The sequence below is a fragment of the Mycteria americana genome, chromosome 28, assembly GCF_035582795.1.
Source record: "Mycteria americana isolate JAX WOST 10 ecotype Jacksonville Zoo and Gardens chromosome 28, USCA_MyAme_1.0, whole genome shotgun sequence".
NCBI lineage: Eukaryota > Metazoa > Chordata > Aves > Ciconiiformes > Ciconiidae > Mycteria > Mycteria americana.
Genome location: NC_134392.1, coordinates 604,228 through 622,602, shown reverse-complemented (window position 1 = coordinate 622,602; position 18,375 = coordinate 604,228). Strand labels below are relative to the sequence as shown.

Genomic DNA, 18,375 nt, shown 5'->3' with positions numbered 1-18,375 from the left:
ATGAGGGGGGATGAGGGGGACGAGGGGGGGATGGGGGGGATGAGGGGGTCCCTAATCCCGACGGTCACGAAGGGGACAAGACCCCGATCCCTGTGGTAGTGAGGGGGAAGAGGCGCTGGCTCTGACAGCAGGGACGGGGGCGAGCCCCGAAACCTGAAGGGAAGATGGGGACGAGCCCCTAATCCCGAGGGGAGGACGGGGACGAGCCCTTAATCCGAGGGAAGGAAGGGGACGAGCCCCTAATCCCGAGGGGAAGGAAGGGGACGAGCCCCTAATCCCCAGGGGAGGACGGGATGAGCCCCTAATCCCCAGGGGAAGACAGGGACGAGCCCCTAATCCCGAGGGGAGGACAGGGACGAGCCCCTAATCCCGAGGGGAGGATGGGGACGAGCCCCTAATCCCCAGGGGAGGACGGGGACGAGCCCCTAATCCCCAGGGGAAGACAGGGACGAGCCCCTAATCCCCAGGGGAGGACGGGGACGAGCCCCTAATCCCCAGGGGAAGACAGGGACGAGCCCCTAATCCCGAGGGGAAGGAAGGGGACGAGCCCCTAATCCCGAGGGGAGGACGGGGACGAGCCCCTAATCCCGAGGATTTCCGAGGCTTTCCCTTTTCCCATTTAAAAACCCCCCAAAAGCGCGTTATTCCCGTGCCCTGCCCAGATCGCGGCGAGGGGGCTGGAGAAGTCGGTGGTGTTCGAGGACGACCTGCGCTTCGAGATCTTCTTCAAGCGGCGCCTGATGAACCTGATGCACGACCTGGAGGCGGAGGGGCTGGCCTGGGACCTGATGTGAGTCCCCCCCGCTAATTAACCCCCTCGGCCCGCTCGCAAACGCCGGCGTTAACGAAGGCGACGTCTCTCCCCGTAGCTACATCGGGAGGAAGCGGATGCAGGTGGAGCGGCCGGAGAAGTCGGTGCCGCGGGTGAGGAACCTGGTGGAAGCGGATTATTCCTACTGGACGCTGGGCTACGTCCTCTCGCTGCGGGGAGCCCGCAAGCTGCTGGCGGCCGAGCCGCTGGCCAAGATGCTGCGGTCGACGAGTTCCTGCCCGTCATGTTCGACAAACACCCGCTGTGAGTGCCGGGGGGGGGGCGGAGGGCGCGGGGGGGGGGGACGGGGATGTTGGGGGGGGGGGGGGGCGTCCGTGTGCCTCCAGCGTTGGAGAGGTTCCCCCGCGGAGACGTTTCTTGTCCCTCGTCTGGTCCCGTGTCCCCCCATGGAGATGGTTTCGATGGTTTCTTGTCCCTTGGGAGCCGGTTTCCTTGTCCCCGTGGATCCATTTCCCCACAGAGATGGTTTTCTTGTCCCATGTCCCCTCGGAGACGGTTTCTTGTCCCCCCTATTTCCCCTCGGAGACGTTTCTTGTCCCTCGTCTTGTCCCATGTGCCCCCATGGAGATGGTTTCGACGGTTTCTTGTCCTTGGGCACTGTTCTCTTGTCCCCGTGGATCCATTTCCCCTCGGAGACGTTTCTTGTCCCTTTTTTTGTCCCATGTCCCCCCAGAGATGGTTTCGACGGTTTCTTGTCCCTCAGGAGCCGGTTTTCTCATCCCTTGGGCACTGTTCTCTTGTCCCCGTGGATCCATTTCCCCTCGGAGACATTTCTTGTCCCTTGGGAGCCGGTTTCCTTGTCCCTTGGGCACTGTTCTCTTGTCCCTGTGGATCCATTTCCCCTCGGAGCCGGTTTCTTGTCCCTTCCCTTGTCCCCTGTCCCCTCGGAGACGGTTTCTTGTCCCTTTGGAGCCGTTTCTCTTGGGGACATTTTTCTCATCCCACTGGACCCATTTCTTTGGATCCATTTCCCTCGGAGATGGTTTCTTGTCCCTTTTTTTGTCCCATGTTCCCCTGGAGATGGTTTCGACGGTTTCTTGTCCCTCGGGAGCCGGTTTCCTTGTCCCTTGGGCACTGTTCTCTTGTCCCCGTGGATCCATGTCCCCTCGGAGACATTTCTTGTCCCTTTTTTGGTCCCATGTCCCCTCGGAGATGGTTTCTTGTCCCCCCTATTTCCCCTCGGAGATGGTTTCTTGTCCCTTTTTTGGTCCCATGTCCCCCCGGAGATGGTTTCAACGGTTTCCTTGTCCCTTGGGCACTGTTCTCTTGTCCCCGGGGATCCATTTCCCCTCGGAGCCGGTTTCTTGTCCCTTCCCTTGTCCCCTGTCCCCTCGGAGACGGTTTCTTGTCCCTTTGGAGCCGTTTCTCTTGGGGACATTTTTCTCATCCCACTGGACCCATTTCTTTGGATCCATTTCCCCTCGGAGACGGTTTCTTGTCCCTCGTCTGGTCCCATGTCCCCCTGGAGATGGTTTCGACGGTTTCTTGTCCCTCGGGAGCCGGTTTTCTCATCCTTGGGCACTGTTCTCTTGTCCCCATGGATCCATGTCCCCTCGGGGACGGTTTCTTGTCCCTTGGGAGCCCATTTCCTTGTCCCGTGGGCACTGGTTCTCTTGTCTCCATGGATCCATTTCCCCTCGGAGACATTTCTTGTCCCTTTTTTGGTCCCATGTCCCCTTGGAGATGGTTTCTTGTCCCCCCTATTTCCCCTCAGAGAGGTTTCTTGTCCCTTTTTTGTCCCATGTGCCCCCATGGAGATGGTTTCGATGTTTTCTTGTCCTTGGGCACTGTTCTCTTGTCCCCGTGGATCCATGTCCCCTCGGAGACGTTTCTTGTCCCTTTTTTTTGTCCCATGTCCCCCCGGAGATGGTTTCGACAGTTTCTTGTCCCTTGGGAGCCGGTTTTCTCATCCCTTGGGCACTGTTCTCTTGTCCCCGTGGATCCATGTCCCCTCGGAGACGGTTTCTTGTCCCTTTGGAGCTGTTTCTCTTGGGACATTTTTCACATCCCACTGGATCCGTTTCTTTGGATCCATTTCCCCTCGGAGACGGTTTCTTGTCCCTTGGGAGCCGGTTTCCTTGTCCCGTGGGCACTGTTCTCTTGTCCCCGTGGATCCATTTCCCTCAGAGATGGTTTCTTGTCCCCCCTATTTCCCCTCGGAGCCGGTTTCTTGTCCCTTCCCTTGTCCCCTGTCCCCTCGGAGACGGTTTCTTGTCCCTTTGGAGCCATTTCTCTGGGGACATTTTTCTCATCCCACTGGACCCATTTCTTTGGATCCATTTCCCCACAGAGATGGTTTCTTGTCCCTTTTTGGTCGCATGTCCCCTCGGAGATGGTTTCGATGGTTTCTTGTCCCTCGGGACCCGATTTTCTCATCCCTTGGGCACTGTTCTCTTGTCCCCGTGGATCATTTCCCCTCAGAGACATTTCTTGTCCCTTTTTTGTCCCATGTCCCCCTGGAGATGGTTTCGACGGTTTCTTGTCCCTCGGGAGCCGGTTTTCTCATCCCTTGGGCACTGTTCTCTTGTCCCCGTGGATCCATTTCCCCTCGGGGACGGTTTCTTGTCCCTTGGGAGCCCATTTCCTTGTCCCGTGGGCACTGTTCTCTTGTCTCCATGGATCCATTTCCCCTCGGAGACGTTTCTTGTCCCTTTTTGGTCCCATGTCCCCTCGGAGATGGTTTCTTGTCCCCCCTATTTCCCCACAGAGACGTTTCTTGTCCCTTTTTGGTCCCATGTCCCCCCGGAGATGGTTTCGACGGTTTCTTGTCCCTTGGGAGCCGGTTTCCTTGTCCCTTGGGCACTGTTCTCTTGTCCCTGTGGATCCATTTCCCCTCGGAGCCGGTTTCTTGTCCCTTCCCTTGTCCCTGTCCCCTCGGAGACGGTTTCTTGTCCCTTTGGAGCTGTTTCTCTTGGGACATTTTTCTCATCCCACTGGACCCATTTCTTTGGATCCATTTCCCCACAGAGATGGTTTCTTGTCCCTCGTCTGGTCCCATGTCCCCCCGGAGATGGTTTCGATGGTTTCTTGTCCCTCGGGACCCGATTTTCTCATCCCTTGGGCACTGTTCTCTTGTCCCCGTGGATCCATGTCCCCTCGGAGACGGTTTCTTGTCCCTTTGGAGCCGTTTCTCTTGGGGACATTTTTCACATCCCACTGATCCGTTTCTTTGGATCCATTTCCCCTCGGAGACGGTTTCTTGTCCCTTGGGAGCCGGTTTCCTTGTCCCGTGGGCACTGTTCTCTTGTCCCCGTGGATCCATTTCCCCTCAGAGATGGTTTCTTGTCCCCCCTATTTCCCCTCGGAGCCGGTTTCTTGTCCCTTCCCTTGTCCCCTGTCCCCTCGGAGACGGTTTCTTGTCCCTTTGGAGCTGTTTCTCTTGGGGACATTTTTTGCATCCCACTGGACCCATTTCTTTGGATCCATTTCCCCACAGAGATGGTTTCTTGTCCCTCGTCTGGTCCCATGTCCCCCGGAGATGGTTTCGACGGTTTCTTGTCCCTTGGGAGCCGTTTTCCTTGTCCCATGGGCACTGTTCTCTGTCCCCATGGATCCATTTCCCCTCGGAGCCGGTTTCTTGTCCCTTCCCTTGTCCCCTGTCCCCTCGGAGACGGTTTCTTGTCCCTTGGAGCCATTTCTCTTGGGGACATTTTTCTCATCCCACTGGACCCATTTCTTTGGATCCATTTCCCCACAGAGATGGTTTCTTGTCCCTTTTTTGTCCCATGTCCCCCTGGAGATGGTTTCGACGGTTTCTTGTCCCTCGGGACCCGATTTTCTCATCCCTTGGGCACTGTTCTCTTGTCCCCGTGGATCCATGTCCCCTCGGAGACGGTTTCTTGTCCCTTGGGAGCCCATTTACTTGTCCCTTGGGCACTGTTCTCTTGTCCCCATGGATCCATTTCCCCTCAGAGACATTTCTTGTCCCTTTTTTTGGTCCCATGTCCCCCGGAGATGGTTTCGACGGTTTCTTGTCCCTTGGGAGCCCATTTCCTTGTCCCGTGGGCACTGGTTCTCTTGTCTCCATGGATCCATTTCCCCTCGAAGACGTTTCTTGTCCCTTTTTTGGTCCCATGTCCCCTCGGAGATGGTTTCTTGTCCCCCCTATTTCCCCACAGAGATGGTTTCTTGTCCCTTTTTTGGTCCCATGTCCCCCCGGAGATGGTTTCGACGGTTTCTTGTCCCTTGGGAGCCCATTTCCTTGTCCCTTGGGCACTGTTCTCTTGTCCCCGTGGATCCATTTCCCCACGGAGCCGGTTTCTTGTCCCTTCCCTTGTCCCCTGTCCCCTCGGAGACGGTTTCTTGTCCCTTTGGAGCCGTTTCTCTTGGGGACATTTTTCGCATCCCACTGGATCCGTTTCTTTGGATCCATTTCCCCTCGGAGACGGTTTCTTGTCCCTTGGGAGCCGGTTTCCTTGTCCCTTGGGCACTGTTCTCTTGTCCCCGTGGATCCATTTCCCCACAGAGATGGTTTCTTGTCCCTTTTTTGTCCCATTTCCCCTCGGAGCCGGTTTCTTGTCCCCTGGGAGCCGGTTTTCTTGGCCCGTGGCTCCGTTGCCCCTCGGAGCCCATTCCTTGTCCCTTTGGAGCCACTTTCCTGGCCCTTTGGCCATGCTTCCCCTCGCAGCCGTTGGTTTTCTTGGCCCTTGGGAGCCGGTTTGTCTCCTTGGAGCCGGTTTTCTTGTCCCCTTGGATGCATTTTTTTCCCTCGGAGACCTTTTTTTCTTGTCCTTTTGGATCCGTTTCCTTTGGAGGTTTTTTTTTTTTTCCCCCCCTTGTCCCTTTGGATCCATTTCCCCTCGGAGCCGGTTCCGTGTCCCTTCGGAGCCGGTTCCCTCGGATCCGTTTCCCTCAGCGCTGTTTTTCCTGTCCCTTTGGCTCCGTTTCCCCTCGGAGCTGGTTCCGTGTCCCTCGGGAGATGGCTTCATGGCCCTTAGGATCCATTTTCCCTCGGAGCCGGTTCCGTGTCCCTCGGGAGATGGCTTCATGGCCCTTAGGATCCATTTTCCTCGGAGACGGTTCCGTGTCCCTCGGGAGATGGCTTCATGGCCCTTAGGATCCATTTTCCCTCGGAGCCGGTTCCGTGTCCCTCGGGAGCCGTTCCGTTCTTCTCGTCCCTTTGGCTCCGTCTCCCCTCCGAGCCGGTTCCTCCTCCGCCGAGTCCCGGGGGCTTCGCTCCAGCGTCCCGGGAGCCCCCCCCCCAGCTCCTCGGGACCATTTCTCCTTCAAAAATCCTTCGCCTCGCGGTGGGAAAAACCTCTTTTTTCCCAGCTTTTCCCCCCCCGGGCTCCCCCCAACGCCTCCTCTCGCCCTCCCCAGCGCCGCCTACACCAAACATTTTGCCAAGCGGGACCTGGTGGCCTTTTCGGCGGAGCCGCTGCTGGTGTTTCCCACCCACTACACGGGGGAGGAGGGTTACATCAGCGACACCGAGACCTCGGTGGTGTGGGACGACGAGGCCACCGTCACCGACTGGGACCGGGCCAAGTCCCAGAAGATGAGGGAGCAGCAGGAGCTGCGGCGGGAGGCCCAGAACTCCGACGTGCTCCAGTCCCCCCTCGACAGCGCCGCGCGGGACGAGCTATGACCCGGCGGGGGCTGGGGGGGGGCGGGGGGGGAGGGGGGGACGCACGCCGCTTTTAAATTCTATTTTTATTTTTATTTCTGGGTTTGGAGAGTGATGGAAATGTCTGGTCCCCCCCATCCCCCAATAGGGACCGCGGGCGGGGGGAGGAAGCAGTCTTTAGTGCCCGCGGCCCCCCCGGCTCAGTCGCAGTGTCCTGTGTGGGGTTTGGGTGTGTCGTGTCCCCCCCCAAACTCGTCCTCCCCCCCCCCGCCCCCACCACGAGGGGTTCTGGGTGGGGGTCGCAGTCCCGTGAGGTCCTGGCAGCTCCTGCCGGGCTGTGGGAGAGGGAAACTGAGGCAGGGACCGAGCTGTCACCCGCCCCCGGGACGAGAGCAGCGGGGAGCGTCCCCCGAGGGGAAACTGAGGCACGGCCCAGGCGACTGTGGTGAGTCCCCGTGCGAGGAGGGGGGGGGGGGGGGGTGTCCCCTCGTGCGAGGGGGCGCGGATGGCGGTACCCGGGGTCAGAGCTCGTCGTGGTCCTCGTGCGAGGGGGGCGTGTGACACGCCGCGGGCGTCACCAGCTCCATCAGGTACTCGCAGCGGCTGGGCTCGGTGGTGGCCGTCACCGCCGTCTCCGTCCCGCACAAGAGCTTCACCTGCGCTGGGGGCTCAGTGGGGGGGGGCGTAGGGACACCCCCGGGGGACATGGGGCACCCCGAGGGGACAGGGACAGCACCCCAGGGGACACGGGGCACCCCAAGGGCATGGGGACACCATAGGGGACAAGGATGGGGGTACCCCGAGGGCACAGGGACCCTCCAGGGGATGGGGACACCACCCCAGGGAACATGGGGCACCCTGAGGGCATGGGGACACCCTGGGGAACAAGGGTAGGGGGTACCCCGAGGGGACAGGGACACCCCAGGGGACAGGGACAGCACCCCAGGGGATATGGGGCACCCCAAGGGCATGGGGACACCATAGGGGGTACCCCGAGGGGACAGGGACACCCCAGGGGATGGGGACAGCACCCCAGGGGACATGGGGACACCATAGGGGGTACCCCAAGGGGACAGGGACACCCCAGGGAACATGGGGCACCCTGAGGGGACAGGGACCTCCCAGGGGATTGGGGACACCACCCCAGGGGACATAGGCCACCCCAAGGGCATGGGGACACCCTGGGGGACAAGGACGGGGGTACCCCGAGGGGACAGGGACACCCCAGGGGATGGGGACACCACCCCAGGGGACATGGGGCACCCCAAGGGCATGGGGACACCATAGGGGACAAGGGTAGGGGGTACCCCGAGGGGACAGGGACAGCACCCCAGGGGACATGGGGCACCCCGAGGGCATGGGGACACCCTGGGGGAGAAGGACGGGGGTACCCCACGGGGACAGGGACACCCCCCAAAGGCATGGGGACGCCATAGGGGACAAGGACGGGGGTACCCCGAGGGGACAGGGACACCCCCTCAGGAGACAGGGACGTGGGTCGTGGGCAGGAGGGAACGGGGACACGGGGACACGGGGACAGCCTCACCGTGGTGGCCCGGTTGGGGCCCTGCCAGCAGCCCGTGCCGTGCTCGTACTTCATGGCGCTGAAGCGGTCGTGCTCGGGGCCGGCCCAGGCGCCCCATGTCCTGGGGGGGGGGGGGGACACACACGACACGGGGACACGTGAGGGGCGGGGGGGGGACAGGGGCCGGGGCGGTGTCCCTGGGGGTCCCCGGGGTCCCCTCACCCCAGGTTGGTCTCGGCGCCGCCGTGTTTGGGTTTCTGGGAGACGCGTTTGAAGGGGCAGAGGCGGTAGATGTACCTGGGGACAGAGGGGACGCGGTGACGGGGGGGACACGGGGGGGGGACACCCCAACTCCCCCGTGTCCCCCAGAACCGCCCCCCCCCCATCCCCATATCTCCCTGGTGTCCCCTGTCCCCAACCCCCCACTGTCCCCATAACTGCACCCTGGTGCCCCCCAACTCAACCCCCCCACTGTCCCCTGCTAACACCCCCCCCCCCCCCAGCACCCCCATATCCCCTGGGCCCCCCCAGAGCCCCCCATGCCCCCCCCAGCCCCCCACCACTGTCCCCACAACTGCACCCTGGTGCCCCCCAACTCAACCCCCCCACTGTCCCCTGCTAACACCCCCCCCCCCCCCCCAGCACCCCCATATCCCCTGGGCCCCCCCAGAGCCCCCCATGCCCCCCCCAGCCCCCCACCACTGTCCCCACAACTGCACCCTGGTGCCCCCCAACTCAACCCCCCCAATGTCCCCTGCTAACGCGCCCCCCCCCCCCCCCCAGCACCTCCATATCCCCTGGGCCCCCCCAGAGCCCCCCATGCCCCCCCCCCCAACCCCCCACTGTCCCCACAACTGCACCCTGGTGCCCCCCAACTCAACCCCCCCACTGTCCCCTGCTAACGCCCCCCCCCCCCAGCACCCCCATATCCCCTGGGCCCCCCAGAGCCCCCCATGCCCCCCCCAGCCCCCCACCACTGTCCCCACAACTGCACCCTGGTGCCCCCCAACTCAACCCCCCCCATGTCCCCTGCTAACGCCCCCCCCCCCCAGCACCCCCATGTCCCCTGGGCCCCCCCCAGAGCCCCCCCTGAGCCCCCCATGCCCCCCCCCCAGCTCCCCACTGTCCCCACAACTGCACCCTGGTGCCCCCCAACTCAACCCCCCCCATGTCCCCTGCTAACGCCCCCCCCCCCCCCCCAGCACCCTCATGTCCCCTGGGCCTCCCCTGGGCCCCCCAGAGCCCCCCATGCCCCCCCCTCCCCTCTCCCCAGCCCCCCAGCATCCCCATTACCAGCCCCCAACACCCCCCCCAGTGTCCCCAGCCCCCCGTGCCCCCTGTACCCCCCCAGGTCCCCCCTCCCTGCCCCCCCCCCGCCGCCGGCCCCCCCTCACTCGCTGGTGCCCAGCTCGTAGCACTGGCTGTACAGGTAGGAGAACTCGCCCTGGGGGCCGAAGTCGAAGCCCAGCTCCTGCTCCAGAGCCCTGCCGGGATGGGGGGGTCACGGGGGGGGGCAGAGGCACCCCCCCAGCCCCCCAAAATCCCCCCAGCCCCCCCCAAAACCTCCCAGCCCTCCCCCCACGCACCCTCAGCCCAGGGGGAAACTGAGGCACGGGGTGACAGAGGTGGTCAGCGTGTCCCCCACCACGGGTGGGGAGGGGGGAGGTGGGGTGTCTCCCCTCCCCGCCCCCCCCCGAGATATTGGGGTCCCCCCCCCCGCAATGGGAGGGGACAGAGGATTTTAGGGTGTCCCCTCCCCACCCCGTAAAGGGGTCTCGGGGGTCCCAGGCCCCCGCCCCACCTGATGGACTCCTCGGTCTCCTTGAGGGCTCGCTCGGCCTCCTCCAGCTCCTCGCGGGCCTGCTGGGCGGCTGGGGGGGGGCACGGGGGTGAGGGGGGGGGGCCCCCAAACTGGGAGCAGCCCCCCCCCAAACTGGGAGTGGTTCCCCCCCAAACTGGGAGCAGCCCCAGATCCCCACCAGGGGGGCAGAGAGGGGTCACCCCCCCCCACCCAGCACCACAGAGACCCCACCACCATCCTCCCAACATTCATAACCCCACAGCCCCCCCCCCCCCAACCCCCCTCCTTCCCCCCAGAGACCCCCCAAAATCCTGGGCCCCCCCACTGAACCACCCCAAGACCCCCCCCCAAACCTCCCCTTGATGCCCCAAAGCCCCCAAGACAACCCTCCATGACCCCCCCCAATATGCCATAGCCCCCCAGGGACCCCCCCCAATCACCCCCCCAACAGCCCTGGGACCCCCAAAGCCCCCCCCCGGACCCCCAGAGCCCCCCCGGCACCCCCATACCATCAATCAGGGCCTGAGTGGCGGCGTCGAAGGGGGGTGCCGGGGGGGACTCCTCAGGACCCTTCTCCTCAGGGTGCTGCGGGGGGGGCACCTGGGGGGGGCAGCAGGGTTGGGGGAGGGTCTCCAACCCCCCCACAGCGGGGTACAGGGTGGGGGGACCCCAGCCGTGCCCCCCCCCCCCCCCAAAAAACCTTCAGCTCATCCTCGGGGCCTTCGCTGTCGTCTTCCTCCTCTTCAGCCTCTTCTTCCTCCTCCTCCTCCTCCTCTTCAGGGGGGGTCTCCTCCAGGGGGGGCTCGGGGGGGGGGCGGGGGGGGCTCGGCTTGGCCCTGCGCATGGCGGGGGGGGGGTCAGGCCACCCGCACGCCGGGGTCCCTCACCCCCCTGCCTCAGTTTCCCCATAAGAACTTAATGTAGGACCTACCCAAAAGCGGGGGGTAGCAACAGTTCCTGCCCCCCCCAAAGCCCTGGGGCCCCCCCCAGTACAGGGAACCCCCCCCCCAAAGCCCTGGGGACCCCCCCCAAGCTTTGGGGACCCCCCCAGCCCCACCTGGGGCCGGTAGCGGTGTTTGACGGTGGCCCACAGACGGTCACGGAAGGCAGCGGCGTCCACTGGCGCCGGGTCCCCCAGCAGCGCCTGGGGGGGGGGACACGGGGTGGGGGGGGGGGGTCACCTTCCGGACACCTGGCTCCCCCCAGGCCCTGGGGGGGGGTTTGGGGGGGTCCGGGGGTCCCACCTGGGCCTCGTCCTCCGAGACGGCGCCGTCCCCGTCGGCGTCCAGCTCGGGGCGGGCGCGCAGCTCCGCCGCCGTCACCCTGGGGAGGGGGCGTGGGGTGAGGGGGGGGTCCTGGGTGCTGCCCCCCCCCAATCCTCCCCCCCGCACCCCCCCAGCTCACCGCCCGTCCCCGTCGGCGTCCAGCTCGGCGAAGGCCTCGTCCGCCCGCGCCGCCTCCTCCGCCGCCGCCACCGCCGCGCGCTGCTCTGCTGGGAGCGACCCCGTGGCGGGGGGGGGCAGCGCCCGGGAGACCCCCACCCACCCATGGCACCCAGCGCCCGGGAGACCCTCACACACACCCCCCCCCCCCGGGGGGGCCCAGGCGCGCGGGAGACCCCCAGACCCTTCCCAAATGGGACCCAGGCGTCTGGGAGACCCCCGACCCCACCCTGGGGGGGACACAGGCACCTGGGAGCCCCCCACCCACGTGGACCCAAGTATCTGGGTACCCCCCCGCCACTGGCACCCAGGCGTCTGGGAGACCCCCCACCCATGGCACCCAGGTGTCCCCCATCGCCCACCCATGGCACCCAGGTGCCCCCCACCCACAGGAAACCAGGCACAACCCCCCCCAGCACCCAGGAGACCCCCACCCACGGCACCCAGGTGCCCCCCACCCACAGGAAACAAGGCACCCCCCACCCATGGGCACCCAGGCACTCGGGAGACCCCCACCCATGGGCACCCAGGTGCCCCCCATCACCCACCCATAACACCCAGGTCTTCCCCCCCCCCCCCAGCACCCAGGTGCCCAGGAGACCCCCACCCATGGGGACCCAGATGTCCCCCCATCACCCACCCATGGCACCCAGGCACCCCCCCACCCATGGGCACCCAGGCACTCGGGAGACCCCCACCCACAGCACCCAGGAGACCCCCACCCATGGCACCCAGGTGTCCGGGAGACCCCTTCCCACAGCACCCAGGTGCCCCCCACCCACAGGAAACGAGGCACCCCCCACCCATGGGCACCCAGGTGCTCGGGAGACACCCCCCCCCCCGGCACCCAGGAGACCCCCACCCACGGCACCCAGGTGCCCGGGAGACCCCCACCCACAGCACCCAGGAGACCCCCACCCATGGCACCCAGGTGTCTGGGAGACCCCTACCCACAGCACCCAGGTGCCCACCACCCACAGGAAACGAGGCACCCCCCACCCATGGGCATCCAGGCGCTTGGGAGACACCCCCCCTGGCACCCAGGAGACCCCCACCCATGGCACCCAGGCGCTCGGGAGACCCCCACCCACGGCACCCAGGAGATCCCCACCCATGGGCACCCAGGTGCCTGGGAGACCCCCACCCACGGCACCCAGGAGATCCCCCCGCTGGCACCCAGGAGACCCCCAGCCACAGCACCCAGGTGTCCCCCACCCACAGGAAACGAGGCACCCCCCACCCATGGGCACCCAGGCGCTCGGGAGACACACCCCCCCCCCCCCCCCCCCGGCACCCAGGCGCCCCCCACCCATGGGCACCCAGGCGCTCGGGAGACCCCCCCCCCCCCCCCGGCACCCAGGAGACCCCCCCGCCCCCAGGACCCCCGGGCCGTACCCTCCCAGCGCCGCCGGTGCTCCTCCTTGGCCGCCCGCTCGGGGCCCTCGGCCGCCTCCTTGGCCGCCCGCAGGGTGCCCACCCGCTGCTCCAGCCCCCGCCGGGCCTCCTGCAGCCCCCCCAGCTGCGCCTGCCGCAGGGGTCGGCACCCCGGGACCCCCGTAAGCGCCCCGAGACCCCCTACGGCCCCCCGGGACCCCCAACACCCCCCCCGGGACCCCCAAACCCCCCCCCCGGGAGCCTCCGACCGGCCGCTTCCCAGCCCAGGACGCCCCAAGCGTCCCCCGGATCCCCCAGGACCCCCCCGCACCCCCACAAGCATCCTGGGCCCCCTATATCCCCCCGGGCCCCCCCTGAGCCCCCTATATCCCACCCGGGCCCCCCTATATCCCCCCTGAGCCCTTCTATACCCCACCTGAGCCCCCCTGCACCTCCATAAGCATCCTGGGCCCCCCTATATCCCCCCCCAGGTCCCCTATATCCCCCCCAGGGACCCCCTATATCCCCCCCAGGGACCCCCTGCCCCTCCATAAGCATCCTGGGCCCCCTATATCCCCCCAGGCCTCCCATATCCCCCCTGGGACCCCCTATATCCCCCCACCTGAGGCCTGGGACGCTCTATGTGCCCCATGGGGCCCCCCAAGTGCTGTCCAGGACCCCCTCCATCCCGCAGGGGCCCCCCCAAGAACCCCTATATCCCCTATCTGCCCTCCAGAACCCCCTTACATCCCTCAGGGGCCCCCCACGAACCCCCCCAGAACCCCCTCCATCCCTCAGGGGCCCCCCCAAGAACCCTGATGTCCCCCACGTGTCCCCCAGGACCCCCAAGAACCCCTATACCCCCCATGTGCCCCCCAGAACCCCCTTACATCCCTCAGGGGCCCCCCAAGAACCCCTATATCCCCCATCTGCCCTCCAGGACCCCCCAAGAACCCCTATATCCCCCACGTGCCCCCCAGAACCCCCTTACATCCCTCAGGGGCCCCCCAAGAACCCCTATATCCCCCACGTGCCCCCCAGAACCCTCTCCATCCCTCAGGGGCCCCCCAAGAACCCTATATCCCCCATCTGCCCCCCAGGACCCCCAAGAACCGCTATATCCCCTACGTGCCCCTCAGGACCCCCAAAAACCCCTATATCCCCCACATGTCTCCCAGGACCCCCTTACATCCCTCAGGGGCCCCCCAAGAACCCCTATATCCCCCACGTGCCCCCCCAGGACCCCCAAAAACCCCTATGTGCCCCCCAGGACCCCCTCCATCCCTCAGGGGGGCCCCCCATGAACCCCTATATCCCCCACGTGCCCCCCCCAGGACCCCCTCCATCCCTCAGCGTCCCCCCCCCCAACCCCCCCAGCACCTCCGTCCGACCCCTACGCGCCACGTGGGTCCCCCTGCTCGCCCCCCACCCCCCCCGGGGGGCCCCCCCAAACCTCCCCCCCCCCCCCCCCGTACCTGCTTCTCCTGGCGCCCGGCGGCCGCCTCCTGCACCAGCTGCTGCCGCAGCCGAAAGCCCTCCCGGGCCACCTCCGCCCGCCGCTGCAGGGCCTCCCGCTCCCGCCGGCCCAGCTCCCTGCGGGCACCGCCGTGGGGGGGGCGCACGGGGGGGCGCCCCGCGACGCAGACCCCCCCCCGCCCTGCCCCCGCTCCCTCCCAGTCCCTCCCAGTTCCTCCCAGTCCCGTTCCCCCCCCCCCCCCCCCCAGCTCTCACTTGCAGGTGTTCTCGCAGGCGGCCCCGCTGCTGTACTCGTCGGTGGCGTCGCAGCAGTCTGGGGGGGGGGGGGGGGGGGTTCAGAGGCCTGGGGACCCCCCCGGGGACCCCAAGGATGCAGCACAGACCCCTCTGGGGACCCCCAAGCACCCCAAGGATCCCCGGGGACCCCCCGTTTGTCCCCCCCCACAAAATACCAACACCCACCTGGGGAGCCCCAGAAACCTCTCCTGGGACCCCAATGCTTCTCAGGGACACCCAAAGCCCCCCAGGGACCCCCCCAGGGACCCCAACGCCTCCTGAGGACCCCCAAAGCCCCCCAGGGACCCCCACCCACCCCCTGGGACCCCCAGAAACCCCCCCAGGGACCCCACCACCCCCTGAGAGCCCCCCAGGGACCCCCACCCACCCCCTGGGACCCCCAGAAACCCCCCCAGGGACCCCACCACCCCCTGAGAGCCCCCCAGGGACCCCCACCCACCCCCTGGGACCCCCAGAAACCCCCCCAGGGACCCCAACACCCCCTGAGAGCCCCCCAGGGACCCCCACCCACCCCCTGGCACCCCCAGAAACCCCCCCAGGGACCCCAACACCCCCTGAGAGCCCCCCAGGGACCCCCACCCACCCCCTGGCACCCCCAGAAACCCCCCCAGGGACCCCAACACCTCCCGAGGACCCCCGAGAGCCCCCCAGGGACCCCCACCCACCCCCTGGGACCCCCAGAAACCCCCCCAGGGACCCCAACACCCCCTGAGAGCCTCCCAGGGACCCCCACCCACCCCCTGGGACCCCCAGAAACCCCCCCAGGGACCCCAACACCCCCTGAGAGCCCCCCGGGGACCCCCACCCACCCCCTGGCACCCCCAGAAACCCCCCCAGGGACCCCACCACCCCCTGAGAGCCCCCCGGGGACCCCCACCCACCCCCTGGGACCCCCAGAAACCCCCCCAGGGACCCCACCACCCCCTGAGAGCCCCCCGGGGACCCCCACCCACCCCCTGGGACCCCCAGAAACCCCCCCAGGGACCCCACCACCCCCTGAGAGCCCCCCGGGGACCCCCACCCACCCCCTGGCACCCCCAGAAACCCCCCCAGGGACCCCACCACCCCCTGAGAGCCCCCCGGGGACCCCCACCCACCCCCTGGCACCCCCAGAAACCCCCCCAGGGACCCCACCACCCCCTGAGAGCTCCCCGGGGACCCCCACCCACCCCCTGGGACCCCCAGAAACCCCCCCAGGGACCCCACCACCCCCTGAGAGCCCCCCGGGGACCCCCACCCACCCCCTGGCACCCCCAGAAACCCCCCCAGGGACCCCACCACCCCCTGAGAGCCCCCCGGGGACCCCCACCCACCCCCTGGGACCCCCAGAAACCCCCCCAGGGACCCCACCACCCCCTGAGAGCTCCCCGGGGACCCCCACCCACCCCCTGGGACCCCCAGAAACCCCCCCAGGGACCCCACCACCCCCTGAGAGCCCCCCGGGGACCCCCACCCACCCCCTGGCACCCCCAGAAACCCCCCCAGGGACCCCACCACCCCCTGAGAGCCCCCCGGGGACCCCCACCCACCCCCTGGCACCCCCAGAAACCCCCCCAGGGACCCCACCACCCCCTGAGAGCCCCCCAGGGACCCCAACACCTCTCGAGGACCCCCGAGAGCCCCCCAGGGACCCCCACCCACCGCAGACGCCGTCGTTGACGTGGGCCGAGGGGATGTTCTGGGGCCGGTACCCGGCGTTGGTGCAGTGGAAGCGGCCGTTGGGACACGCCGCCGTCCCTGCGGGGGGGGACGGGACCGTCAGGACGCCTGGGTCACCAAGAAGGGGGTCCCCTGTGTCCGGGGGGGGGGGGGGTCCCCAGCGTCCGCGGGGGGGCTCACCGGGCTCGTCAGAGCCGTCACGACAGTCGCAATAGTCGTCGTTGACCCAGGTGAAGGCGATGGTGGCGGAGCCGTCCAGGCAGGTGAAGGGCTTGGAGGCCTCGTAGAAGTGGTGGTCTGGGGGGGGTGGGACGGGGGGGGGGACACGGGGGGCTCAGGGGGGGTCCCGACGCCGGGGTCCCCGTCCCCGTCCCCCCCCCGGGTCCGTCACTCACTGGAGAGGGAGACGCCGCGGGGCCGCGTCACCTCCACGGCGCCCGGCAGCACCGGCGGCGCCGGCAGCAGCAGCAGCAGCAGCGGCAGCATGGCGGGACGGGGGACGGGGGGGGCGCTGGGGGCTGGGGTCAGCCCTCCTGCCCCCTATAGATCTCCCCTATAGAGGCGTGCCACACCCCCCCACGCTTCTTCCCACCCACCCCAGGGCCTCCTGTCCCCCATGGGCCTAAACCCCCGGGGACCCTACAGACACCCCCAGCCTCCCCATAGCCCCCCCCTGGGCCCTATAGACCCCTATGGACCCCTATAGATCCCAGAAGCACCCCCGGGGTCCCTCGAGGCCCCTCACCCCCCAGAGCCCCATATAGACACCCCCAGGCCCCCCAGAGATGCCCTCAGACCCCCTGCTGCCCCCCGGGGTTCCCTATACACCCCCTAGGACCCCCCATAGACCCCCCCAGGACCCCCTATAGACTCCCCAGATCCCCTATAGATTACCCAAGACCCCTTTACACACCTCAGAACTCTCTATAGACCCCCCCAGAGCCGCCTATATACCCCCCAGGACACCTATATACCCCCCAGGACCCCCTGCAGGCCCCCCCGGTCCCCTATAGTCCCCTGTAGGCCCCCACGACCCCCTATAGGCCCCCCGGATGCCCCATAGACCCTCCCTGTCCCTCTATACCCCCCCAACACCCCATATAGCCCCCCCAGGTCCCCTATAGACCCCTATAGATTACCCAACATCCCTTTACGCTCCCCAGGACCCTCTATAGGCCCCCTACGTCTCTCTTTATGGCCCCCAGAACCCCCTATAGACCCCCCAGAGCCCCCTATAGGGCCTCCGGGACACCTATAGACCCCCCCGGTCCCCTATAGGCCCCCACGACCTCCTATAGGCCCCCCAGATGCCCCGTAGGCCCTCCATGTCCCTCTATCCCCCCTCCACACCCCATATAGGCCCCCCAGGTCCCCTATAGACCCCCCCCGGTACCGCGGGGTCGTCCGCGCGCGGCCGGTTCAGGCTCCACACGGCGGAAGCGGAAGCGGGCAAGGCGGAACTTCCGGCCGCGCCGCCAGCGGAGGCGGCGTCCGGCCGCCGCCGCCATCTTGAGTGTGGCGGCCACCGCCGGCCCTTCCCTGCTGGGGGCCGCCATCTTGGGTGTGGCGGGGCGGCCAATGGGCGGCCGAGCGTCCCGTTGCCATAGCGACAAGGGGGGGGGCACACGGGGCGGCCGGCGCTGGGCGGCACGTGAGTGCGGGGCGGGGGGGGCGGGGGGATCCGGGGGGTCCCGGGGGGATCTGGGGGGTCCCGGGGGCCCCAAAGGCCCCCGAGGGTGGGGGAGGGGGTTGCGGAGCCCCCCCCGACCCCCCCGCCCCCCCCCCAGGAAGCGCGAGCTGCTCCGGGCCCCCCCGCCATGGCCGCCCCTCGCTGCCCCCCCCGGCCGCCGCCCCGGGGCAAGAGCCAGGAGCCAGGTACCGGGGGGGGGGGAGTGGGGCCGGGGGGAGGGGGGGGGATTGGGGGGCGTTGGGGGCGGGGCACGCTGACGCCGTCCCCCCCCAGCGCCCCCCCCGCGGGCCCAGCACCGGCGGCTGCAGCAGGACCCGGTGGTGAGGGGGGGCGGGGCCCCCGCGACCCCCCCGGTCCCCACGGGGTGACCCCCCCGCCACCCCCCCGTCCCCCTCCCATGGCCCCTGCCGCCCCACGCCCCCCGGTGACCACCCATGACCCTCCTGTGACCCCTGGTGACCCCATGACCCTCCTGTGACCCCCCTCGGTGACCCCCCCATGACCTTCCTGTGACCCCTGGTGACCCCATGACCCTGCCACCCCACGCCCCGTGGTGACCCCCCCATGACCCTCCTGTGACCCCCCACTCGGTGACCCTCCATGACCCCTGGTGACCCTATGACCCTCCTGTGACCCCCCTCAGTGACCCTCCATGACCCCTGGTGACCCCATCACCCCCCTGTAACCCTGCTCGGTGACCCCCCCATGACCCT

General features: G+C 67.7%; 2 protein-coding genes across 2 annotated transcripts in view; one reads left to right on the top strand and one right to left on the bottom strand.

Moving 5' to 3' along the window:
• The window catches only part of COLGALT1 (collagen beta(1-O)galactosyltransferase 1), a 15,555-nt gene extending 9,115 nt beyond the window's left edge, over positions 1-6,440 (top strand). Inside the window, 4 exon segments of the mRNA XM_075525859.1 lie at positions 663-790; positions 870-1,030; positions 1,033-1,075; positions 6,152-6,440. Of these exon segments, the coding sequence (XP_075381974.1) occupies positions 663-790; positions 870-1,030; positions 1,033-1,075; positions 6,152-6,419 (600 nt within the window). The 3' untranslated portion in view covers positions 6,420-6,440.
• A 223-nt stretch (positions 6,441-6,663) lies between these two features.
• Positions 6,664-16,512, bottom strand: PRKCSH (PRKCSH beta subunit of glucosidase II). Its single transcript, XM_075525864.1, is given in 17 exon segments — positions 6,664-7,054; positions 7,945-8,044; positions 8,146-8,220; positions 9,318-9,407; positions 9,725-9,794; positions 10,234-10,324; positions 10,425-10,560; positions 10,782-10,788; positions 10,790-10,868; positions 10,969-11,047; positions 11,129-11,216; positions 12,562-12,691; positions 14,016-14,133; positions 14,272-14,329; positions 15,955-16,050; positions 16,153-16,269; positions 16,368-16,512. Coding segments are annotated over 17 exon segments (1,560 nt in total). The 5' UTR covers positions 16,459-16,512; the 3' UTR covers positions 6,664-6,919.
• Between the last annotated feature and the right edge of the window lie 1,863 nt (positions 16,513-18,375).